At 41.1% G+C, this 27,802-nt stretch overlaps 2 protein-coding genes across 2 annotated transcripts in view; both read left to right on the top strand.

Moving 5' to 3' along the window:
- The window catches only part of LOC129334058 (protocadherin alpha-C2-like), a 280,693-nt gene that overhangs the window by 96,590 nt on the left and 156,301 nt on the right, over positions 1 to 27,802 (top strand). The window lies entirely within an intron of this gene.
- LOC129333272 (protocadherin alpha-10-like) lies at positions 10,601 to 12,988 on the top strand. The gene has a single exon (XM_054984801.1). It carries the CDS (start codon positions 10,601 to 10,603, stop codon positions 12,986 to 12,988), a length of 2,388 nt encoding a protein of 795 aa, XP_054840776.1.

Below are 27,802 nucleotides of genomic sequence, written 5' to 3'. Positions count from 1 at the left end.
CTTTATATCTCCTAAATGGTAGTGAAAATCTAACCATGGAAGCATATTAATGTACACCTAATTAGAAAATTTCTCTGTATGGGAGGATATAGTTTATATCATATTTATGTAATCTATTTCTAAATATCATTTTAGAAAAATGTTACATTAATTCACTGCTTATTGAATGGGTAACTTTCCTTTTGATCTTTGCACAGGAACAACTTTTAAACCTACCATTTAGTTGTGCCTTGAATACCTTTTTGATCTGCAGAAAATTACTGTTCTTTTCCATATTGTGGAAAAAACCTTCTGCTGAAGCTGCTCTTAAAGTCCCAAAGAGTTGATTCACCCCCATTTAGTTTCCAACCTTGTTTATCAACAGCATTATTCTGTCCCTCCTCTGGGGTACCATCAAAGGACAGCCATTTGTTTATTTCATCGATTAAGCTGTAGGAGATACCGTTCAGATATTTGGATTCAGTCCCCAAAATGTCAGTGGGTTGTCTTTGGAGGGATCCATTTCCCCAGAACTGCAGTGGCTTGTGGATTGTTGATTGAATTTGTTGGTTTCCTGGCAAAGGTCTTTTGGGAAGCATCTTATCTCAAGCCAGCCTTGCACTGTGTATATTAGAATCATAGGTTATAGATTTGTGTGGTGTTAGTGTAATAACGTGCAAGGGGGTTTAAGTGCAAGGAAAGGTCATAGCTTCCAGTCATAGCTCACAACTGCTCTATAGGATCATTTCAGATCATTTCAGATCAGATATAGGATCATTTCAGGGAATTGGTACAGAAGGAAAGTCTTCCCCCAGTTCCCATCTCATGGCTTCAGTGTGAGTTGGGGTACTGCTTGGTAAGAAAGCAGTACTTACTAAGAAAGGACTCTTGGGCACTCCAAGTACAAGATTACCAGTGGCTCATTGAGTATGACACTAAGTATTTTAAGTGCTTTTTTTTATTCATATAAAGTTCTATATGGTCGGCCATGGTTAGTACTTGGATGGGAGACCACCAAGAAAGACCAGGGTCAATATGCAGAGGCAGTGGCAAACGGTCTTGTGCCATGAAAACCCTAGCAGGCATCTCCATAAATTGGCTGCCATTTGACAGCATTTACCTGTGAGCGCACACACACACACAGAGAAAGTTTTAAATATGGGTGGTGGTGGCAACAGATGCTTTTTATAGATAAACAGACAACTGAGAAAAAGCTAAATTGTCAAAAAGTCATCATTTTATAATTCCCATATTAAGAATAGGTTTGTGGCATTTAATGAGGTGAATAAAATACCAGAACTATATTTATGTTTTTAGTGTCTATTAGTAAGGGACATGTGCAGCCACATGGAAGTGCCCCATCAGGCTTAACCTGTCCTTCAGTTGTGCACACAGAAATGCCTGGACATTCTGAGAAACAAGAGATCTGTGTATGCCTGCAGTATCCTCATTGAGGCCTCCTCCTGCACTTGGTCAGTCACTTAAACTCTGGAGCTTCACAGGGCAATCCAAAACAGAGTTATACTCTTCTAAGTATGGATGTGACTCTCTTTAGGACTGCTCCATATGTAACTTAAATAGAAGAAGAGGAGAACTGGATGGAGATGTGAGAAACATGTCCTTGTATGTGTCTCTTATTGAATCACTTTTCTCCAAATAGATTGGAACTCCTAAGTGACCAGACTTTAATTGGTTGACTTTATAAAAGCAGTATTTTCAAATGCAGCTCTGTCTTACTCCTTGCATATGTTTAAAAGGTTTTGATAATTACCCATTAACTTTTTGCCAAAATATGCTACAAATCAACGTCTAATGAAGAACAGATCATAATGCCTTCATTACTACTTTTATGAAAGGCCATTCTATTGTGTCAAATGCCTTTTTGCCATTTAGAAAATAGTAGATATGAGAAAGAAGATATGATAAATATCTGAGATGAATTACTTATGTTACTTTTTAAAGATATTTCTTATGTTGTCTGCTCTGACTGGTGTGTATGTGTGTATATTTGTGAAGATGTATATATGCCTATTTCTAATAGTAAACTGGCTGGACCAAGATTAGATGATTAGATTAGCAACAAAATCTGGCATCCATAGACAAGGCTGGAAAGCTGCTGCCAGTCAGAAAGGACTGATCATGACAGACCAGTAATCTTAATTCAATATAAGGCAGCTTCATGTGTTCAGTGTGAAAATGGCCACAGTTTGAGGACGAGATGGGCACAGCACATATAAAGGATCAATTAGGCCAAGGCCAGGGAATTTATGTGCATTATCATGTAAATATAATATATGAAAAGAACATTGACCAAAGAACCAGTCAAATATTTGTTATGGATAAATATCAGTCCTCTAAACATTGAGTATAATATTTAAATAACTTTTATTTATTTATTTATATTTATAAACCGCTCCCCCTGCGAACAGGCTCAGAGCGGAGCACAATATATATCATAATATTAGGATAAAACATGGTAGCATAAAAACAAGACAAAACCTATAATACAGATGACTTAAAAACAGGAGTGCACATAACCGCACAACTTAAATGACTGAAGACAAAATCAAGTTTTGCAATATTAAAACCTGGGAACTTGCAAGGCATTATGGAAGGGGGAGCAGTTTGGAAGGCCTGCTCTTGCGCCTCATAATTTCCTCCAGAATTCTCCAAGCTTCCGAGGGCATGAGCAGATTGATTTCCTGTGTCTGCCCCCACTTTAGAAATGATATTCAGCAGCTCGCAACATTCCCTGTTTCTGAAGGCTTTTCAGTCTTCACAGTGTTATTTCTGGGTGAAGTAACTTTTCTTTGGGTTAATGTATATTTTTCTGCATAGCTGGAAAGTCCCTCAAGTACATCAAAACTCCTGCCTTGTCTGTGGCCCTTTTTTGCTGCCTTTATTATCATAATAGAGATAAGCTAATTTACTATTTGATAGAGTGACAGCAAGGGGACATGAGGGATAACAAACAATAATAATAATAATAAACAAATTGAAAATCCAGTCTCGCCTCTCAAAATCGCCTGCTCCAGGATCATCTAAGCTCTCAGGAGATTGAGCAGGCTGATTTTTCCTCCCCATCCCCTTCTTCCATTTAAATAAAGCTCAGCAGCTCTCAGGAGGAACAGTGTTGCTCTTATAGTGAATTGAGAGGTTGCACAAGTAACCAGGAGCTATAATGCAAAGTCTGATCAATGAACATCAATCAGACTTCATGGAAAGCCTATCAACAAAACTGTTATTCAAGGTTATTCCCCAACTACAGATGTGGAAGAAGAAGAAATTGAAAGCTTTAACTCAAGTGTTCAGGAAGAAATTGATCATATAGCTAAACAAGATGCACTGATAATCATAGGTTGACAGGAATGCAAAACTGAAGAACAAAGCAGAATCACTTATTGTTGGAAAATTTGGACTAGAATCATGAAATGCTGCAGAAGAGTGACTCATAGAAGCCAACAACTTGTTCATTGCTAAAACATATTTCAGGCAACCAAACAGATGATTCTATATGTGAAAATTACCATGTAGGCAATACAGGAACCAAACAGATTACATAATTGGGAGCAGAAGATGGATAAGGTATCAAATCAGGACAAAATTAAAAAGATGGAAACAGGATACTGAAGAACTATACAAAAGAGATGAAAAGTTGCATTTTCTTTCAAAGAAGAATCTTTTGAGGAAGAACCTGCAGTTTTAGAAAGTGAAGTGAAAGCTGCACTCAAAGCAATTAAGAGAAATAAATCACCATAAGTAAAAGTGATATCCATAGAGCTATTTCAAGCTACAGAAACTGTGTCTATCAAAAAGTTAACAAGAATATGCCAACAAATATGGAAAACAAAACAATGGCTAGAAATGTTCAATATACATTCCAATTTCAAAAAAGAGATGTCAAAGATTGCAGCAACTATTGGATCATTGTATTAATTCTCCATGCAAGCAAAGTGATGCTCAAAATTTTACATCAAATACTCTTATCATATATGGAACAAGATGTTCAAGCAGGATTCAGAAAAGGAAGAAGCACCACACACCATACTGCGAATTTACTGTTTTACTAATACTAATTTACTGGAGCATATTGGAGAATTTCAGAAGAAAATCATTCTGTGTTTTATAGATTACAGCAAAGGTTTCGCCTAATGGATGTGCCACGACATCTGATTGTTTTGATGTGCAACCTGTAATCTGGTCAAGAGGCTACTGTTAGGACAGAATATGAAGAAACAGAATGGTTTCCAATTGGCAAAGGTGTCAGACAAGTATGTGTATTATCTCCCTATCTGCCCAGACTATATGCAGAACATATCATATGGAAAACTGAATTAGATTTAAATCATAGAATCACAGAATCATAGAGTTGGAAGGTCTTACAGATTGTCTAGTCCAACCCCCTGCCCAGTACAGGAAGAGCCCAAAGCATCCTTGACAAGTATTTGTCCAGCTGCTCCCTGAAAACTTCCAATGAGGGTGAACCCACCACATCCCTAGGCAGCCAATTCCACTGCTGGTGGAAGGAACATAACATTTTGAGATATACAGATGACATTAGATAATGGCAGAAAATAGTGAAGACCTGAAAATGACTACTGATGAAGGTTAAAGGAGAAAGTGCCAAAGCAGGATTACAGCTGAACATCAAGAAGACAAAAAAGTAATAACTACTGAGGAATTACAAAATATTAAGACTGGCAATGAAGAAATTGAAATTGTCAATGATTTTGTTTTCCTTGGCTTAATCATCAACCAAAAGGTAGATGCAACCTACAGGAAGGAACAATTTAAAAATCGTACCCTGACACTGAAATCTCTCCACTAGACTTGTGCATGGAAGTTTGTTTCATTTCTTTCATTTTTATTATAAATTCCCAAAGGGTCTGTTCTGTTATTGGGTTATTTCATATGGTTTTATTTAGTTATTTTTCTTTTGTTATTGTTGGTTTTTCTTCATATTTTATTTTGTTAGCATTTAACCATTGATTTTGGAACTGTCTTAGTTTTCTGTCTGAACGGGACAAAGTTTGGGGGGGGGCAGGTTTGCAGTACTCCATTACCAGATATCATATAGATAGAATAAAGGGGTCCCCTCTTTTTGAGACAATGAAAGGTGGCCATGTTTAACATTAAAGTCTATGGGAGAATTGATAGGGGAACAGTAACATATAAAGTAGCTTGAAGACATTGAACCACAGCCACATAGCTTGAAGAACAGTAACTTGAGCTTGCGGGTGTGTGTGTGTGTGCTTCCAGTGCCAGGTAGACTGCTGCTAGTGTGGGGGCCGCTGCTGCTTTTTCAAAATCACCATTCCTCTCCCTCTTCCTCTGTAAGATCTGCCACTACTACACTGCACATTCTTCCCACCAGAGCCAAAAGATCCTCTGCCAGTCATGATGTGCTGTGTTTGTGCAGAGATATCTGAGAGTACAGTGTATATGAAATGTATGTAATTTTAGAAAGGAATAATATAGTATAAATAGTATACTGTAATTTGGCACAAGAAAACTTGCAAACGATCCCTCTGAGTAGTTTGCTTTCCTCTTTCTTACAAACAAGCCAGCTGCAGTATGTGAAACCAATTCTTATCTGATTCGAAGTCTCACCCCTTATGGTTCAGGATTGGGCTACCTCACACATATATGTAATCGTAGCGGCTGCAATCTACAATCATTCAGGAAACCCGGATTCGGTTTCGTTTTCTCCGCCATGTCGGACGCTCCTCTTCGCTGGCTCGAGAGGAAGCGGCCGAGCACCCTGTCCGGGCGGCTGATCTGCGAAGATTAGCCCCCAAAACTCCCAGTGAGGGAGGCTGGGTCCGGGACGCTGCGGGAAGAGCCCCCCGGAATCAATGCGGGGGGTTAATTGCCCGTTTGTCCCTACGGAGGCCGGCGGACGTGCGTGGCGCCTCGAGTGCTGCCAGGCCATGAGAAACGGCAAAGAGCAGAACTAGGCGAGAGCCTACAAGTAAGCGAATTCCTTCTGTTATTACAAGCGTACGTGAAGGAGAGGTGAGATCTGAAGCTAAGAAGGCTCACTCTTCCCCTTTGCTGAGTCTCAAAATTTGGTTGGCGGCCCCCCCCCCCAAAATGGCAACAAAAAAACAAAGTCCTGCCCTTGGCAAGTCAGTTTCGGCTGCCTTAAAGGGAGAATCGCTGGAGGAGATTGTGCGGGGGGCGGTTGGTGAAGCTATAAAACCCTTTGTTGACAAGCTGAATGAAACAGATCAAAGGGTGGGCTTAATTGAGAGCGAAGTGAAAACCATCAAGGAAGCAGCGGGGGGGGGCAGAGAAGTCTGCTCGGGAAAGTGCGTCACTCGTGAAGGCTACGAATAAAGAGCTTAAACTGGTGGAGAATCAGTTGATCGGGCTACAAGTGGAATGAACACAGACAATTTTGCGCCTCCAGAATGTGAAAGAGGAGGAAAACGAGGACTTACGGGGTCTTGTCTCGGAACTATTGGCGACACCCGCGAGGGCAACTAAAGAAGAAGTTAAAAGCGCCATTTTGGAAGCCCGTCGGGCTACTTCAAAGTATGCAATGAAGCGTCAGTTGCCGCGCGAGATCATCATCGATTTTTCATCTAAGAGGATCCGGGACACTATCCTATACAATTCATACAATGCGGATTTGGACTTCTTGGGCAACAAAATTAAGATATTGAAAGACGTCCCATTTCTAGTCCGGAAAAGACGTTTTAAGTATAAAAAGTTCGCAGCTCTTCTGAGAGAACGTGGAATAAAGTGCAAATGGTTATTTCCGGAAGGAATCTGGTTCACCCATAAAGATCAAGCCTTTAAGATATTATCAGAAGATCAACTAAGGGATTTTGAGGACAGGAACCCAGAATTCCAGTGCACCAAGCAAGACGAAAAGGAGAAGTCTGAGGGGGAGGGGGAGGAAACGAGCACTGCGGCTGCAGTTGCGCAGAGAGAACTCCGTCCGGGACCCAGGAGGGGAAGAAAAATTTAACTTGAAATTAAATTGTAATTTGCATTTAGTAAGGTCAACCACTCCATCAATATAATATAAAGCTTTAACTTTTGAATAATGGCAGTATGAAGGGAAAACAGAAATGTAGTGTTTAGTGTTTAGTGTTTGTAGGGTACCTTCCCCTTTTTTCCACCCCTCCCTCCCTCTCTCTTTTTTCTCTCCTCTTTCCTATCCCTTGTGCTATTGTAGTCTTTTGTAGTTACTGTTTTGTAGGGTATGTATGTATGTAGTAGTTGTATGTTAGATATTGAAAATAAAAAATTATATATATATAAAAAAATACAATCATTCAGGAAACCCAGAGGCTCTCTCCTCCCTAAGTAACACACTTTTGTATGCCCCTATTAGAAAAACCCGCAGAAACTCCCTCTTGCAATAGTGAAAGTGCCTAAACAAGACAAAATAAAATGATGAGTTTCTTTTGGTACAGGCAGTTTAGATAAGGAATTTGTTTTCTTTGCATATTAATTACTTTAATTATGAAACAGCCCATCTTCATAATTATTGTAATTAATAATGAAAGATGTATTGTCGAAGGCTTTCACGGCCGGAGAACGATGGTTGTTGTGGGTTTTCCGGGCTGTGTTGCCGTGGTCTTGGCATTGTAGTTCCTGACGTTTCGCCAGCAGCTGTGGCTGGCATCTTCAGAGGTGTAGCACCAAAAGACAGAGATCTCTCAGTGTCACAGTGTGGAAAAGATGTAGGTCATTTGTATCTACTCAGGAGGGGTGGGGTTGAGCTGAGTCATCCTGTAAGAGTTTCCCAGGGTGTGGAATGCTAATGGAGGGAGGCTTCACTGTATCCTGAGGAGGTTCTTTTGCATATGGATTGGTACTTGATGTGCTAATCTTCTCTGCAGGGCTATTGTCAAGGATTGTCAAGGATAAAACATTCTATCCTTGACAATAGCCCTGCAGAGAAGATTAGCACATCAAGTACCAATCCATATGCAAAAGAACCTCCTCAGGATACAGTGAAGCCTCCCTCCATTAGCATTCCACACCCTGGGAAACTCTTACAGGATGACTCAGCTCAACCCCACCCCTCCTGAGTAGATACAAATGACCTACATCTTTTCCACACTGTGACACTGAGAGATCTCTGTCTTTTGGTGCTACACCTCTGAAGATGCCAGCCACAGCTGCTGGCGAAACGTCAGGAACTACAATGCCAAGACCACGGCAACACAGCCCGGAAAACCCACAACAACCATCAACAATGAAAGAAATTGCACGAGTCTGCTCTTCTTCACTAGTGTTTCCTAAGCTTTCAGAAGCTTGAGCAGAAATTATTTCAAGCCTCTTGTTGCTTTAACTGACAGCAGCTCTCAAAATTCCATTCCTTGGAACATATTTGTAAGCTGCCTTTGAGTTCCTGCAAGATAGAAAGGTGGCTAATAAATGTTTTAAAGAAAAACAAAAATATTTACTCCTCAAGAGTTTTTCTTTCTTTTCCTTCCTTCTTTCCTTCCTTCCTTCCTTCCTAATTTTAATTTATGTACAATATTTCCATTCTTATATTATTAGTCAAATTCCAGTTCTTTTTTCTGTCTGTTTGGTTTCAGTTCTGCATAAATCTTTGTATCAGTGGCTGCTGTCCTGTTATTATCTCATTGGAGGCACAAATACAACCAGTCTTTGCATATCTGTTGGGGTGTCCCTTTAATCATTGTAGGGTTCAGAAGCTGTCAAATACCTGTTCAGTGTTTATTAACCAATAGTTCAGATATTTTGAGACACATAAAAGAGCTTGCATTTTCTTCTGATATACAACATTTCTGCTTATTGCTACATTCCAGCCTCCTGCTAGAGATGCTTCTTCTTCTGAACAGGCAGTTGTGAAAGAGATCTCTGCCACTTTTCTTTTTGCACCCTCCCCCTGCCATTTCTGAGGGTAGAGAAACCCTCAAACGCAATGTGGGATGCAGAGAACGGGCCAAGAGTGAGAAGGGAATATTGCCAGAAATTTGTATCCCCAGTGCTTGCATGGATTGAACAAGAACTAAAATAAGATTGGGGGATGGATGCTGCTGATCCCCCTCGCCACTGCAGTCACCAGTGCTGCACCCCACACCGTCCCCAAGGGTCCCCCTGGAACTCAGGAGGGGCACACAGAATTAAGGGGAAATTCAGAACATGCTTTTTCATGGCCTCTGCAATTCTCATAATCTGCATATAAATCTGTCAGTGCAATCTCAAGCAAAATTATACCTTTTTAAATCCACAAGTCAGCTGTGCTCAGAATGGTGCAGCTATGCTTAGGGTGGTACCGTGCCTCTCATTTTTATTCTTTTAATAATTTCGGGGTTTTTTCGTTTAAGAGGGTTAGTCAGACCTGCAATATTTACTTTGTTTTTTTTATTGGCAGAATTACCCTGCCTTTCTACCCTCATCAGGGCAACTTTTCATAGTAAATAGGAGATTGCCCCATAGACATGGGTGCCACTACAGCGATCTCCCATTTCCTGGCAGGACAGCGTAATTCAAGGAGGGCAGAACTCAGTATGGTAGGTTTTGACAACACCAAAAAGAGCACAAGGAAGTTGCCCTCTGCTGCTGATGGGTGCCTCCGCTTCAGGAAGTGGAAGCGGTTCCCTGTATAATCACAGTGGATGTTGGAACCATCTCCCATTTCTAGTATACCCAACCACATGACGCCTGCGAACGAAGAGTGACAAGCTAGCTTTCGGCCTGGGGAATGGAGGTGCAATGAATGCTATTGCAGGAGGAATATCAGTGGGGGAATGAAGGGGGGACATTACCAGATTGCTTGCATCCAAAACTGGCGCCAGCGCTACAAATTATATTTTCTGAAATTATATATAGTAAATGAGAGTGTCTGATGTCAGATTGGCTACAACAGCAGCATATTGTTTCTCATTATTATCATAAAGGAAATAGAGTAGGGCTGTTTTAAGCGTTACATGAACACAAATTCACCCAATGTTACACTTCGTAGGGATACCAAACAAAAGCTGGCTCCCTGCGTAGAGTGCCTGATACAGGAAATTGGAGTCATGTCGGTGATATTAATTTGTTACATGCTGGCATAATATTTGGTGAAACCTTAAAACAAAATAAAATGTAATGTGTGAAGTGGCCTGAGCTGTAAAAGAAGCTAAGAAGAATCCATGAAGAGTATCTAGGCCAGCAAAAATAGAAATCCTTGCTTCTGACGATGGAGGCTCCTTTCCATGGAAGCCAGTGTTGTACTAAGATGTTGTAAGTCTTTAAAGAGCTCCAAGCTTCCTGTTCATTGTAGGCCAAAAAAAGGAATGCAGCTTTCAGAGAAGAAAACATATGGATGCAGCGCACTCAAAGAGTATGAAAACGAATGGAAATGAATGGTTTAGAAACATTTAATTTAAAACTGTTTCTCCATTTCAAAATTCAGTCACAAGGGGTCACTGTTGTCTAAGGAAATATTTAAGGAAGCCTGAAAAGACAGACTCCTCCCTCAGAATGACTGAAAATCCTGCCTGTCTGATCCACAACAGGAATATACCTCACAAAGGATGCAACACAGCTGGAAAAAAATCAACAGATTTTTGGAAAGGCCAGTGTGAATGGGAAGGAGAGTCCTGAATACAGGCAAGACCAGGAGGACTTTGCATCTGAGCTTGCCATGGTAGCTTGGCAGAAGGATGGCGGAGCAAAGCAGCTGCTGCAGCTGATTCTCCTCCACACAGCCTGGGAGATGGGGAGAGGCCAGCTCCATTATTCCGTGCTGGAGGAATCCCAGCATGGGACCTTCGTGGGCCGCATCGCCCAGGACCTGGGGCTGGAGGTGAGTGAGCTGGTGCCTCGGATGTTCCGGTTGGTTGCCAAAGGACATGAGGACTATTTTCAGGTAAATGTCCAGAATGGAATTTTGTTTGTTAATTCCCGGATAGACAGGGAGCAGCTGTGTGCCAAGAACACGGAGTGTGCCATCCACCTAGAGGTGATTGTGGATAAACCCCTGAGGGTCTTCCATGTGGAGGTGGAGATCAAGGACATCAATGACAATGCTCCTGTGTTTTCAGTTAATGAACAGATCCTGTCTGTTGCAGAATCGAGGCTGGCAGGTTCTCGTTTCCTCCTAGCAGGTGCCTCTGACGCAGACACAGAGGCCAATGCCCTGATAACCTACACACTCAGCCCAAATGAGTACTTCACTCTCAATTCAGGAACTGGGGAGGACCAGAATAAGTCTCCAGTACTGATATTAAAAGCTCCTCTAGACAGGGAAGAAAGCCCTCTGCATCGTGTATTGCTCATGGCCACTGATGGGGGCAAGCCCAGGCTCTCAGGCACAGTCCAGCTGGTCATTAACGTGCTGGATGCAAATGACAACCCCCCTGTGTTCAATCAGTCAGTTTACAGGGTAAAGTTGCTGGAAAACACAGCAAATGGGACCTTGGTTATTAAACTGAATGCCACTGATTTAGATGAGGGAATGAATAAAGACATTTCCTATTTTTTTAGCAATAATGTACCATCAAGTTTCACTAAGATATTTAGCATCAATTCCAACACTGGGGAGCTTAGAGTATTTGGCAAAGTGGATTTTGAGGATGTTAATTTGTATGATCTTCAAGTTGAGGCAGAAGACAAAGGGAACCCTCCTTTGTCTGGACATTGTCAAGTTCTCATTGAGGTACTGGACGTAAATGACAATGTTCCAGAAGTGACCGTGTCTTCCCTGTCAGTGCCGGTGCTTGAGAACTCTCCCCCAGGAACTGTGCTGGCTCTTCTCAGCATTTCTGATAAGGACTCTGAGGCCAACGGGCAAGTGAGCTGTTTCCTTCACCCCCCTGGGCTCCCCTTCAAGCTGACATCCACCTTCAAGAATTACTACTCACTGGTACTGGCTGAGCCACTGGACCGGGAACAGGTGGCCGAGTACACTTTGGTGGTGACAGCCCAAGACCAAGGCGACCCCCCGCTGTCAGCCACCAGCAGCCTGGTGGTGCCAATCAGTGACGTGAACGACAATGCACCCACTTTTGCGCAGCCCTCCTACACAGTTTTTGTGAAAGAGAACAACCCTCCTGGGGCTCACATCTTCACAGTGTCTGCCTCAGACCCAGATGTGGCCGAGAACGCCTTGGTCAGCTACTGGCTGGATGAGAAGCTCTGGCCGCTGTCGAGCTACATCTCGGTGCACTCGGAGAGTGGGAAGCTGTACGCCCTGCAGCCCTTGGATTACGAGGAGCTGAAGCTGCTGGAGTTCCAGGTGAGGGCCAAGGATGCCGGGCTGCCCTCCTTGTGTGGCAATGTGACCGTGCAAGTGTTTGTGGTGGATGAGAATGACAATGCACCAGCAGTGTCTGGGCCAGACCAGGATAGTCCTACTCTGGTGAAGGTCCCAGTGGCAGCTGGACACATGGTGGGCAAGATCCATGCCCTGGACGCTGACTCAGGATACAATGCCTGGCTGCGCTATGAGTTGCATGATGCAGCCAGTGGCCCGTGGCGGGTGGGGCTTTACAGTGGAGAGGTCAGTACCACGCGTGCTCTGGAGGAGGCAGAGGGCGGCAACAGCCAGAGTCTGCTGGTGCTGGTGAAGGATCACGGCAAGCCGGTAATGTCAACCACAGCCACCTTCAGCGTGTCACTGGTGGCCAGTGCCCAGGCTGCCCAGAGTGATGCCCGCCTCTCTGGGATGGGAGGGAACACAAAGCCCCTGGCAGACAGCGCCAACCTCTACCTGATCATCGCTATCTGCTCTGTGTCCAGCTTGTTTTTACTGGTCATCCTTGTGTACGTGGCGCTGCGATGCCAGAGTCAGGCCAAGGAGGCCATGATGTATGGTCCTGGCACAGCCACGCTGGTGTGTGCCAGCGAAGTGGGCAGCTGGTCGTATTCCAACCGCCACAGCCACATCCTGGCAGGAGTGAGTGGGGAGCCTGGTGCCAAGAGCGACCTCATGGTTTTCAGCCCCAACATTCCTGTCTTGGCAGAGAACGGGAAGGAGCTGGTCCCAAATGCTGCTGGGCAGGTGAGTTGCACGAACCCTTATAATTCTTGAAATCCCTGGTGGATTCTGTTCGTATGTTTTGCCTACTGCCCTTCTATGAGGGAGGAGCTGGCAGGTGCTCTTGTCCTCCAACACACCTCACAGAATCTGGGAACTGTGGCTTTTTTTTTTTTTTTTTTTAATATTTTTTTTTTATTAAAGAAAAAAATATTACAAATAAAGAAATGACCACTTTTCAGTACAATGTTATCATAACAAAGATTATATAACTAAACAATAGTGGTAGTGATAAAATTTCCAATACAACACTATAACTAGATTGATTCAATTACTACAGATATAGTGCTATGTTTCAATCACAAAATTAAATTTCCGGATTAACGATCTCATAATACGGTAGCCTTGTAACGAGTAGATTTTCCTTAGAGAGGAAATCTAGGAAAGGAAACCACTTCTCGTAAAAATCTGAAGATTTGGCTGGATTCATTCGTAACTGCATCCTGTCTGTTAACTTCTCCATGATCAAATGGTCCCATACCTTCATATACCACGTAGTAAGGTTTGGGGGAAAATGCGACTTCCATCGTGACGCAATTGCAGTTTTAGCTGCTGACAACAATATTGATATCAAATCTTTCCTTATTTGTGGTATTGGATAGTTCCCCCAGATATTCAAAAAAATTAGTTCTGGTTTAAAGGGAATTGAATAAGATGTGATTAAAAAAATTTGGTGAAAAACCGATTGCCAAAATTCTGCAACATAATTACATTTCCACCAGCAATGTGCATAGGTCCCTTGTTCACCACAACGCTTCCAACAAAGGGGGGATCTATTTGAATAAATTTTAGCCAATTTCTGTGGGGTAAAATACCATCGTTGAATAATTTTGTAAGTCTGAAGTCTTATATTAATAACTGGAGAGGTAACTAATTTAGATTTCCAAATTTGTTCCCAATCTTTGTCCGAAATAATGTTTCCACAATCTTGTTGCCATTTTTGCTGTAATACTATGTTAAAAGATTTTATATTACAAATAAGGATATTGTAAATCTTGGACAATAAACCTTTACGAATAAACTCTGGTGCTTTTAGAATTTGTTCTAATTCCGTTTCAGGGCTTTTCATAACATCTTTAATTTTAAGTTCGCTTAAAAGATAACTTAATTGAAAATACAAAAACCAAGGGATATCTCTGCCAAATTCTAACTCTAAATCAGACCTTTCCATTAAGCCATTTTTGGTAGCTATATCCAGCAAACGCAAAGATTTAAAATGTTCCCAAGTCTTGGAGCTTAAGAGGCTATATTGAAGGGGAAAACTCTTATGTGATGTTATTGTTGAGAATCTAGATATTTCTGGTAATAATTTTTTTTTATATTTGTCCCAAGTTTTAATAATTGCCCTAAAGAAAATATTACTATTAATAGAAGGTGGACGAATATTATGCTTAGACCAGATTATATCAAGTGTCGTTTTAGGGTAATACCATGCATTTAATATATTAATCCAATCAATTGTTCCTTTCTTTTGTACTATCTGAATAATATCTACCAATCTGGAAGCGACATTATATAGTTCCAAATCTGGGAAATTAAAGCCTCCATGCTGTGTTTGTTTTCTTAAAATTTTGAAAGCAATTCTTGGACGCTTAAATTGCCATAAAAATTGGTTTAATATGGTTTGCCACTTTTTGGTTAATTTGAGGGGAATTTCAATAGGAATTGTTCTAAAAAGAAAAAGGATTTTGGGAAAAATAAAAGATTTTATTAGGTGAAACCTTTCAAACCATGATAATTGTTGTTTATTCCATTTATGTAAAATGTCTTTGATTTCTTTCATTTTTTGGATATGATTAACTCGAATTAATTGATTCAAATCAGAAGGGATTTGTATACCAAGATAAGAAAATTGTGAAATAGCCCATTGATACTTATATTTTTGTTTAAGTAAATTTTGGGTTGTTCCTTCTAAATTAATGGGCATCATACTAGATTTACTCTGATTGATCAATAATCCTGAAACTTGGCCAAATTCCGATAACTCATATTGCAGGTGTTGCAGTGATATTAATGGTTTCGTGATATATAAAAGGATATCATCTGCAAACAGATTTAACTTATAAATATTATTACTAAAGACAATACCATGAATTTGAGTGTTATTTCTTATTGCCTCTGCCAGTGGTTCTATAGCAATCACAAACAAAATAGGGGACAGAGGGCAACCTTGTCTTGTACCTCTCTGCAGTCTAATGGGTTCTGATAACATACCATTAGCTTTAATTTTAGCTTGAGGATGCAAATATATTGCCCTTATGGCTTGTAGAAAATTACTACCAAAATTCATATGATGGAGAAGTGCTTCTAAATAAGAGATTTCCAATGAATCAAACGCTTTTTCAATATCTAATGACAAAAACAATGTTTGAGTTTGATGCAATTTACTAAACGAAAAAATATTAAGGGCTTTATAAATATTATCAGATATATCTCTTTTGGGTACAAACCCTACCTGATCGTGATGTATATAATTCCCAATAAATGAACTAAGACGTTTGGCTAATATGGACGTAAAAATCTTATAATCTACGTTTAAAAGTGATATTGGTCTATAAGAACCGGGTTTTGAGATGTTTTTACCCTGTTTGGGAATCATTGCTATAGTAGCTTCTGACCAAGAATGGGGGTGTGTACCTGATTTAAATATATTATTACACACAGACACTAATGGAGGGGTCAGTATCATTGCAAACTTTTTATAAAACTCAGATGAATAGCCATCTGGCCCTGAAGCCTTATTATTCTTTAAATTTTTAATTGAGTCTAATAATTCGGAAGTAGTAATTGGATTTTCCATTATTTGACGATGTACTTCTGTTATTTTCCTAATAGCTTTATGGTTTAATGAGAATTCTTCAATCTTTGTCTTATTAGGATTACTAGATGAATATAATTTAGAGTAAAAATCTTTAAAGACCTGCAGTATTGCTGCTGGCTTAGTATAACATTGGCCAGCATCATCTTGAATAACTCTAATAGATCTTTCAATCCTCTTTTCTTTTACTTTCCAAGATAAGTAACGTAGAGTCCTTGGAGAATTATACCAATATTTTTGTTTTAAAAACAATAGATTTCTTTGAATCTGATTTGTTTCCAAAGAATCTAACAATTTTCGTTCATTTAATAGTTGTTTATAAATTTTCTTACTACCCCTTTCTTTATGCAGGTTTTCCAGATATTGAATTCTATTCAAGATTTCTTGTTTCTGATGTTTTTTCTTCTTGTTTAAATATGCTGACAAAGCTATTAATTGGCCTCGAATCACCACTTTAAGAGCGTCCCAAACCGAATGTGGTGAGATTGTTTCAGTTTGATTTTCTGCAAGATACTGATTAATATACTGCTCAATCGCTTTTACATTACTTTCATTAAAGATCAGATTTTTATTAAATGTCCAGTGTCTTTCCTTTATAGCATCTATATCCATAGACAGTACACATCGTACCCACGCATGATCAGAGTACTCAATGTTTCCTATTTTAACTTGCTGCGTTTTTTTAACCAGATTATCAGATAAGAGTATGTAATCTATTCTAGTGTAAATATTATGACGAGGTGAAAAATAAGTGAAATCTTTTTCTAATTTGTTTTGTTCCCTCCAAATGTCTACTAAATGAAATTGATTAAATATTGCAGGTAGTCGTGTGTCCTTCTTAGAATTTTTAAATTTCTTATTTTTGAAATGAGATTTATCCATAGTGTAGTTTGCTATATAATTAAGGTCTCCACCCACTATGACAGAACCCTCCTGAAATTTTTTTAATTTTTGAAATGCATCCTCTATAAATGTTAATTGGTTGTCATTAGGTGCATACATTGATACTAAGGTGTATAAATGACCATTAATCTGCCCCTTGACAAATAAATATCGCCCTCTCGTGTCCTTTAATGTCGCTTTATGAAAAAATTGAATATTTTTAGACAGCAAGATTGCAACTCCCCTCGACTTGGAGGATCCTTTAGCGTGATACTGATATTGCAACCATGCAGCTTTAAGTTCTGCTTCATTTGTTGCATGAAGATGAGTCTCTTGTAATAAAGCTATATCCGTATTAATTTTTGACAAATTGGACATAATACGTTTTCTCTTGACTAAATTATTTAGACCACGAACATTCTGAGAAATAATATTTAAATTCGAAATAGTAGCCATTCCTATGAATTCAGACCCTGATATAAGGCAATTTCTTATTATATCAACTATTGAATGTACTCACTGTCTATAGCCAATTGACCTCTCTTCCCCCCCCTTTACTCCTCGCTTCTCACTCTCTCTCTCTCTTTTCTTATTAAAAGTTTTAAAGTAAACAAATTTTATTCAACAATCAAGAATTAACAACACCAAAAAAAACAACAGTCTTTAATAAACCAAATCCTTAGTCTAGTATGACAACACTTATTCCAAATACGTTATATACCTGATAAATATTTAACCAAATTTCCTAGCAGCAAGGTTACCCCCCCCTTTCTTCCCTCCCTTAAGTTAAATTTATCTATACAACTCTAGAAAACTTCCCAAAAGTGAATATACTACCCCTAATATATATAAACTATTTCAATTTAACAAAGATTTGGGAAGTCTTATCAAACAAACTAAAAAAAAAAAAAAAAAACAACAACAACAACAACAAAAAAACCTTATCTAAAAGATTTACACCTAATCTTAAGAACACTACTTAACTACCTTATAAATTCTAAATATAACAAGCTAATAAACTACTATGTATTAATTACCTATTAATTAACAATATTATCAATTCGTGTATATAATTATGAAATCCAAAAAAATACTAAACAGTCCTTAATAACCCAGCGAGAGGATCTTCTCACTGAGGTTATCGTATAAAAAACCGAACAAAAAGGACTGTCTCTTCAGAGGCTATTAGGCAGGCTTAAACATCTCAACTCCACCCACATGCCTCATGATCATACAAAAGGAACTGTGGCTTTCACTAACTCACTGCCCAGTCAAATGGCAGCTCCTGGTTGTTGTGATCTCTCTGGTCCTTTGCAGAGGGTCGAAATGATGTGTGCAGGAACTGGTGTTCTTTTGAGATCCATACCATAGGGAGCGGCAGCCATCCACTCTGCTCACCTTTTCCTTGCAAATTGATGAACAAAATTATATTTAGAGGCCCCTCATAACTCAATTCTGATCAGCAAAACCCTAAACTCTGACTGTCTTATATATAATCTTATATATGTCTTATAATCTTATATATGTCTTATATACAATGACAGCATTGTCTTATACCTTTCCACATTCTCTTGTGTTTATACTATCCTCTGTCTCAGAAAACTTACTGCTTGCCTTGTTCATACTAGTCCTCTTGCTTTGTTCAGTGGTTATCTTATGCTGTCTGATTGATTGCTTTATAGTCTATAATCTGCCTTGAGTTTAAGTGAAAATGTTGGGCTATAAATAAAATAAACACATAAACTCAAAGTAGGGTTACCCTCTTCCAAGTCCATTGATATCAGAGGGCTTTGAAAGATAAAACTTTGCAGAGGGTGGCGCTCTTAGGATTTTGTAGTGTTAATGCAATTAAAAATAAGTGCCAAGTGACAAAGTGCTTATCCCATTGCTTTTATATTCATGGAAAGAAACACCTTACTTCTTCATGGGCTACTGGGTGTATTTTTCTCATAATAAATAAACAGGTGAGAGACTGCTCTCTTTTTTAAAAAAAGTGAAAGCTGTAGCATTCATCCACAGGCTAGAGGCACACATAAGCAGGCACAAAGGGGTTTTGCACTGGAATGGATGCTGCCCTGTTGTTTCCCTAGCCCAACCCACTTTATGAAACCTGGAATTGTGTTGGTGGCAGTTTGAGAGAGATTTCAATCATGCAGTTGAACCTTTCCAGTTAGATGGTGCCTGCTCATCTGCTCATCTTTGTGTGCCCCATCTTCAAAGGTAAATGATCCCCAGGGGCAGGGTCTGCTCAGTGGTGACATCTTGACTTATTATTCTATTTATTTATTTAATTATTCTGTTTATGTAAACCTAGGCTTTAATTGATTCCCTTCCTGCCATCAACTTTACATTGTGCTCATGGCCATTTCCTCATGGTCTATAAATAGCGCGAGACTCACAGAAGGCTGCCGGCTTCCTCGCGCAATTTTTAACACCATCAGCTTACAAAACGCCATAAATCACGTTTGTGGCATTTTGTAAATGGATGGCGTCAGGAAGGGCTGGAGCTGGTGAAACACATTCCTGGCCACTGTTGATACCTGTTTATCCAACTGAAAGCCTGGGTCCAGGAGCACCCCCAAGCTATGAACTTGCTCTTTTAGGGGGAGTGGAACCCCATCCAGAACAGGAAATGTCCACTTTCCTGGGTCAAATCTTCCCCCACCAGTAGCACCTCCATTTTGTTGGGATTAAGTTTCAGCTCGTTAGCCCTCATCCGTCCCAAAACTGTCTCCAGGCACCTATTCATGTTTTCCACAGCCTCCCTGGGATTTGCTGGGTGTGGCGAACTCAGCTTTACACGCCGAGATTCCTAGTCAGAGGGTTATGATTGACAGGTTTCCTCCCCGCTTGTGGCTGGCCTGGAATGGCAGTTGGGGATGGAATGTTGGGGGAAGCTGTCAGTTGGGAGGGAGAGAGGAACTGCTGAGTGAAAAGAGAGTTGGAGCCCGGCTTTTGAGCAGTGAGGGTCAGCCAGAACATCCTGTGATTTGTGAAGCACTTTTAGTCCTAGGACTAAAGTGGGGGAAACCAGCATAAACTCCCTATGTAGACTCAATAGATCTGGGAAGTATAGAGGGCCAAGGAAGGAGGAAGAAATGAGTCTCCCCTTCAGTGCCAGGAACAGGATTATAGTTCACAGCTATAACACCTGCCCAAGATCTGGGAAGGGTCTGTGTAATGATTTCAAGAAATGGGTGCATGTGTCTTTAAATGCTTGGTTTGAGCTACGTGAAGAGTGGGAGTGAGAGAGGGAAGAGTGAGTGATGTGATTGGTTGATGACTGAGAGTGTGGGCGGAGTGAATGCAGTTTGAGAAGGACAGTAGGGAGAGAAAAGTTTGAGTCAGAGGAAAGCAGGCTGGCTGTGTGCTGCCTGAATATGTTGAAGTGTTTTATAAGAGAAATATAACCTGTGTGGAACCTGAACTGAGCATGTTTGTGAAAGGACACTCAGTCAGGAAAAGGGAGGCCAGCTGTGTGCTGCCTGAGCAGGTTTCATATTTCTGTGAATGAGAGTCAGAGAGAAAGAGAGGCTAGCTGTGTGCTGCCCGAGGAGTTTAAGCATTTCTGTGAGAGAAATATTGAGTTAGAGAAAGAGGCTAACTGTGTGTGAAATAAAAGTTTATTTTGTTTTATTATATCCCAGTGTAGCTGTCATTGCTATACCCCATTCCTATCCTCAGGGCCACATAGAACCACGAAGGAGCCTGACGCTTTGGGAACGTTACCAAAGGGAAAATTTAAATAAAATATCTTGGAATAAAATATTCCTGGTGGCAGCAGACTACCCAGAGGGTTAAGGGATAGATTAAAAGAAAAATCTACCCCAGGGAAAGTAAAGATCATAACTGTCTGTCTCTGTGGAGCGCCCTTAAGTCTAGAGAGGAGGGAAAGTCGTGCTGTGCTTTTACTTGACAAGTGTAACATCTGTGAAGCAGTGTGAACCTCTAAAAGCAGCCAGTAACCGAATGTTTTGTGCCTCACACCAGTGAAGTTGTTATACATAAACCTTTCTATCATTACGTTTAAATACCTGCCTACCTGCCTTTTAAGTTCAACTTCTGTTAATAAACCTTCAGTTATATTCTTGGAATCTCCCCAAGCCTCATGTGCCAATTTCTGATGGGGGGAAGTGCAAACCCCTGACCTGTCCCCTATAAAGACTTGGCTGGGTAACCAATTGTAATATTCATAAGGGTGGAACAAAGAAGAACATCTGAAGCCTAAAATCAAACACGCTACCAAAGGCTGCCCAGCCCAGTATACAGCTTCATAAGCTTACAGCGGAGGGGTTTTTACCTCAGGGTAGGGGAAGGTCAGTTCAAGCCTGAGTTTCACGTGGGTTTGTGGCATATTAATTGGTGGTAGTGCCGTGATCCAAATAGCACACCCACAAGAAATTGTTCCCACCACAAAACAACAACATCTTACTCTACAGTAATATTTTGTGAAGTAATTCTGAAAAATTCCTGTCAGAAATGGCTACTAGACGGAGGAATAAAGAGGCACAGGGAGATACTCAGGCACCAGAAGTGGCTAGTGAAGAGAATCCTAGTCAGGAGTTGGAAATAATGAGAATGAAGGTTGAACTGGCAAGAATAGAGGCAGAAAAAGAAAAAGCCAGAATAGAGGCAGAGAAGGAAAAAGAAAAAGCCAAAGCAGAGGCAGAGGCAGAAAAAGCCAGAACAGAGACAGAAAAAGAACATCAGATTCAGTTAGCCAAAATTCAGGCAGAAGAGAGAATGGCTGAGAGACAGAGAGAGGCTGAAATGGCACACTGGGTGTCTCCCAGAACCAGTCTGCCAGCTGCCTCCCCAGCAGATTTAAGCAGCCAAGAGGGTCATAAAATCAAGCAGTAGGTTTCAAACTTGCTATAATCCTGTCCACATCTTCATACTGGACAAGCTGAAAGGTATCCCACACAACAGGACAAATCGCCACCGTGGGACTATCTGATCCTGTCACTGCTAATGTCAGAACAGATGTGAGAGATTTTATCCACAACATGTTTGGCAAAAAAAATCAGTGGGCTGCAGAAGAATGTACAGGCTTTCTCTCTCTCTACCTCATACTGCTTCTTATTAGTTTTATGCAGATTACTAAAATGTAAAAACTAGACCACATTTAAACGGCTGCAAAAATCAATCACAAGTGCATAAAATTTTGCAAGAGTAATGGGTTTACTATTATCTTCTAATAAAAGAGGCCATGTCTTCATATGATCTATATTTTGGAGCAAAGGAAAATTAAAAGATTCATAGCCTCAGAAAAAATGGCTGCATTCAAAAGTCATATGAGAGAGTGTGTCCATACTACCTACACACATCTGGTACCCTACAATACCTCCCTTGCAAACCTCTAGATGGTAAGGCATTCAGGCATGCCAACATAAAGGACCAGTCAGATATGAACAATAGTCAGGAAGCTGACCAGATGTAAGAATACCAACAAATTGAGTAGAGCAAATATGTTGTGCTCTACAAAATTCATACTGTTATAATTTCTGCAAACCCGTAATAGCCTGGCATCTAAGCATGAATATCTACAAACATGGAAGGAGAGAAGAGGAAGGCTTTCCATGCAGGTGCTGTGCCAATACTAAGAAGGATTTGTTCCTTAAGATGGATCATACATTTGGATTCTTCAGAGCTCTTTACAAACATTACCTCTGCGATCTTTGCAACCTCCCTGGAAAACCAACATTACTGTCCCCATTGTGCAAATTGAGGGTGAAAGACTGGGCTTGGTTGGGGCCATCTAAAAATGGCTGATGTGAGATGAATATGCCCATTTCAGACTCCCGTTGGACGTCATGCAAAGAAAACCCTATGCTGGCAAGTGAAATGTGGCTGAGGGACTCCCTAGACAGATATGTTTGCAGAATTGGGAGCATTTCTGAGAATAAAGATAATCCAAGGGAAATTTCTAACAGGTGACCCAAAATCAGAACTGCAGTTTTTGAAAAGAGCCTTGTTTCTTTTAAAAAGATGGCTAAACTGTGTTTGAGCTCCAAAGAGACAAAGAAAAAGATAACTGAATACAAGTGAATGCACAAGCAACCAACCATGTTTTTAGAGCCAAAGTAGACCTTGTTTTTTTCACAAGTTTGTCTAAGAACTTGCAGCCACTGTGCAGCCCCAAGTCACTGTGGCAATTCATGTATAAAAAACACAGATGTGCCCAATTCTGACTGGGACAGCAGTGTAGAGGGAAGAGGGGATCCTGCCTTCCCCCATGCTGTTTTTAGCAGCTGAAATTACCCTGGGGCTGTGGGGGTGAGCTGTATTCACCCCAATGACAGGCTGCAAGTTGTGGAACAGTCTTCTGGCTGTCCCTCCTCCCCTGGCTTGAGTAGCAGTCCTCAGACCAAAGTCAGGAATGAGTTGTAACCTTGCTGCTCATTCCTCCTGGCTTTACAAGCCAGGAAAGGGTTAAACGGCTGCTTTCCCCTCCCTCCAGACTGTTTCAGGCTTCTCCTAATGCCAAAGAGGAAAAAAACAAACTTTTTGCACAGCAAAACAAAGTGGCAGGGAAGCTGCCAGTAGAGAATGAAGCAGCAGCATTTTAACAGTTTCCTAGCTTGGCTATAAAAAAAAATGAGAGTGGAAGAAGCACGAAAGTACATGTTTTCCCCCAGAACTCTGCCACCAATTGCCCCTCCAGTGGGCATAGGAGAGCTCAAACAAAAAGGGGGGAGGAATGGGCTCCAACACTGCAACATTGTGATGCATGTTAATCCCCCCCCCAAATAACATCAGCTCCAGCCCCCACAAAATGTGGCTTCAAACAAACACATCTCAACTCATCTGGAATAAGAAAACAGACACCAAATACCTAAATCTGATCATAGAAGGTCAGTTGAAAGCCTCTGAGTAAAAATAAAAGGAGAAAAAAAAATAGAGATATTAAGGTGGCTACATTCCACCAGGCCAGGCAGAGGACTTGGATGATATACTCCTAGACCAGATTACAAAATTTTCAAAGAGATGGAACGTAGTCATCATAGGAGATTTCAATTACCCTGGTATCTGCTGGATGTCAAACTCTGCTAAAAACATAAGGTTTAATAAATTCCCGACTCATCTTGTTGACAATTTCATCTTCCAAAAATTAGAGAAGGAAACAAGGGGGTCTGCTATCTTAGACTTGATTCTCACCTACAGGGAAGAACTGGTTGATGAGATGAAAGTAATGGGTACCCTGGGTAGTAGCAACAATGTAATTTTGGAGTTTAAGATCTTGAGTAAAGGAAACACTGCATAGTCAGATGTATAGGTTGGATTTTAGAAAAGCTAATTTTAACAAGCTCAAAGTTATTCTTGGGAGAATCCTATTGTCAGAAAAACTCAGAGAGAAGGAGTTCAAGATTTCTTAAAAATGAGATATTGAAAGCACAATCATAAACTATTCCAATGAGAAAGAAAAATGGGAGAAACCTAATGAAGCCAGGGTGGCTCCATAAACAGCTTTCTAAAAGTCTGAACATTAAAATTTAAAAAGACACATTTAGAAAATGGAAGGAGGGCTGAATAACCAACTTGCCAGTGCTTATAGAGAGAGTGTTAGAATGGCGAAAGCTCAATATGAGCTTAGGCTAGCAAGAGATGCTAAACACAACAAAAAGGGTTATTTGGTTATGTTCGGAGTAGGAAAAAGAAGATTTTAACAGTTGATAAAGAAAGGGTAGAACTTCTCAATTCCTACTTTGCTTTGGTCTTTACTTGCAAGGGAAACTGTGTTCACCCTGGCAAAAAGGGAACACACGAGGAAGAAATGGAATTGTGGCCTAGGATAGACATTGGGGTGGTACATAAACACTTAGCTTCTTTAAATAAAATCAAGTCCTCAGGACCAGATGAATGGCATCCTAGGGTACTAAAGGAATGTGCAGGTGTAGTTCTGGAGCCTCTATCACATTTGAGAATTCTTGGAGTATAGGTGAGATGCCAGAAGACTGGAGGTGGGCGAATGTTGTCCCCATCTTCAAGAAGGGGAAAGAGGAGCCAGGTAATTATCGATCCATCAGCTTGATGTCCATATCTGGAAAGGTCTTGGAACAAATCATCAAACAGCATTTAGAAAGGAAGGCTGTGATTACTAACAGCCAGCAAAGGTTCCTCAAGAACAAGTCATGTCAGACTAACCTTATCTCCTTTTTTGAGATGGTTACTTCTTCGGTGGATCAGAGGAATGCTGTGGACATAGTTTATCTTGATTTCAGTAAGGCTTTGGATAAGATTCCACATGATACTATGATTTACAAGTTGGTAAAATGTGGGTTGGATCCTATTACTCTTAGATGAATTTGTAAATGGTTGACAAATCATACCCAAAGGGTGCTTGTAAATGGTTCCTTATCTTCTTGGACAGGAGTGACAAGTGGTGTGCCTCAGGGATCTGTCCTGGGCTCTGTGTTGTTCAACATCTTTATAAATTACTTTGATGAAGGAATAGAGGGGATGCTCATCAAATTTGCAGATGATAGTAAATTGATAGTAAAAATCAGAAGCACACATATAGGATGCGGTAGACTTGTCTTGGGAGTAGTATATGTGAAAAGGATCAAGGGGTCTTAGTAGATCATACACTGAACATGAATCAGCAATATGATGCAGTAGCGAAAAAGGCAAATGTGATTTTAGGCTGTATCAACAGGAGTATAATGTCCAGATCACATGAGGTGATGGTATTGCTTTACTCTGCTTTGGTTAAACCTCATTTGGAGTATTGTGTACAGTTTTGGGCACCACAGTTTAAGGATGTTGACAAGCTGGAATGTGTCCAAAGGAGGGCAACAAAGATGATGCGGCGTCTGGAGACCATGTCTTATGAGGTGATATGATGGCCCTCTTCAAATAGTTGATGGGCTGTCACATAGAAGATGGAGCAGAGTTGTTTTCTGTTGCCCCAGTGGGATGAAACAGAAACAATGGTTAAAATTAAAGCAAAAGAGTTTTTGGCTAAACATTAGGAAGAACTTCAGGACAGAGTGGTTCCTCAGTGGCACAGGCTTCCTTGGGAGGTGGTGAGCTTTCCTTCCTTGGAGGTATTTAAGAAGAGGCTAGATAGTCTTCGATCAGTTATGATGATTCTTTGACTTAAAATGTATGTACACAGATCAGGAAAGGGAGTGTATGAAGGGATGAGCCAGTGCTTGACTCTTGTGGACCTTTCTTATATGCCCAGGGTAATGCCGATCACCATTGGGGGTGGGACAGGAAGGAATTTCCCTTCAGGCCAGATTGGCCAGGGATCCTGTAGGGTTTTTTCCCCTTCCTCTGGGCATAGAGCAAGGGTCACTGAGGTAAGTGTGTGTGTGTGGGGGGGGGGCAGAAGATAGCTGTGAATTTCCTGTGTTTGGGATGAATACAAATCTCCTGCACTGGATGAATACAAATCCCCTGGGCCGGATGGGGTGCACCCAAGAGTGCTGAAAGAACTTTCCAGAGAACTTGCAGAACCCCTATCCATCATCTTCAAGGCCTCCTGGAGGACTGGGGATGTGCCACAAGATTGGAGAAGAGCGAATGTTATCCCAATCTTTAAGAAAGGGAGGAAGGATGACCCGGGAAGCTACAGGCCGGTCAGTCTGACTTCTGTTGCTGGGAAGATATTAGAACAGATTTTAAAGGGATCAATCTGTAAGCATCTGAAGGACCGCTCAGTGATCCGGGGAAGTCAGCATGGTTTTGTTCCTAACAGATCCTGCCAGACCAACCTGGTTTCCTTCTTTGATCGAGTGACCAGCTTACTAGATCGGGGGAACTCTGTCGACGTGATTTACCTGGATTTCAGTAAAGCTTTTGATAAGGTTCCCCATGACATTCTGATGGGTAAACTGGAAGACTGCAGCCTGGACTATAGGACAGTTCGGTGGATAGGGAACTGGTTGGAGGACCGCACTCAAAGAGTGGTGGTCAACGGCGTTTCATCAGATTGGAGGGAGGTGTCCAGTGGGATGCCACAGGGCTCGGTTTTGGGCCCGGTACTTTTCAGTATTTTTATCAATGATCTGGATGAAGGAGTGGAAGGGCTGCTCATTAAATTTGCTGATGATACCAAATTGGGAGGGGTAGCAAACACCCAAGAAGATAGAATTAAAATTCAACAAGACCTGAATACTCTGGAGAAGTGGGCAGCTGTGAATAGGATGCAATTCAACAAAGACAAGTGCACAGTATTACATCTGGGCCACAAAAATGAGAAGCACAAATACTGGATGGGGGATACACTTCTGGGCAGTAGTATATGTGAAAGGGATCTTGGGGTAAGAGTGGACTGTAAACTGAATATGAGCAGTCCGTGCGATGCGGTGGCAAAAAAGGCTAATTCAATCCTGGGTTGTATCAAAGGGGCCATAGCATCGAAATCGCAGAAGGTCATAGCCCCTCTCTGTACTGCCTTGGTCAGGCCACACCTGGAGTATTGTGTGCAGTTCTGGAGGCCTCACTTCAAAAAGGATGTGGACAAAATCGAGAGGGTGCAGAGGAGAGCGACGAGGATGATCAGGGGTCTGGAGACTGAGCCCTACGAGGAAAGGCTGAGGGCCTTGGGAATGTTTAGTTTGGAGAAGAGGAGGTTGAGGGGGGACATGATTGCTCTCTTTAAATATTTGAAAGGCTGTCATTTGGAGGAGGGCAGGGAGCTGTTCCAGTTGGCAGCAGAGGGTAGGACGCGAAGCAATGGGCTAAAACTACATGCACAAAGGTACCGACTGGATATTAGGAAAAACATTTTCATGCTCAGAGTAGTTCAAAAGTGGAATCAGCTGCCTAGGGAGGTGGTGAGCTCCCCCTCACTGGCAGTTTTCAAGAAGAGGCTGGATGAATACTTGTCAGAGATGCTTTAGGCTGATCCTGCACTGGTCAGGGGGTTGGACTAGATGGTCTGTATGGCCCCTTCCAACTCTATGATTCTATGAATTTCCTGTGTTTTGCAGGGGGTTGGACTAGTTGACCCTTGGAGTCACTTCCACCTCTAGTTTTCTATGTTTCTGTGTAATTCTTTAGCATAACATTTCTGTATCTCCTGGTTATACTACTGTAGTTTCACACTTATGAATGCCATTGCAACGTCTTTCAGTCCTGTGGGTTTCCTTTTGAGCTTC

This window comes from Eublepharis macularius, chromosome 7 (genome assembly GCF_028583425.1).
Source record: "Eublepharis macularius isolate TG4126 chromosome 7, MPM_Emac_v1.0, whole genome shotgun sequence".
Taxonomy (NCBI): domain Eukaryota; kingdom Metazoa; phylum Chordata; class Lepidosauria; order Squamata; family Eublepharidae; genus Eublepharis; species Eublepharis macularius.
This window is presented reverse-complemented; position numbering and strand designations above follow the sequence as displayed.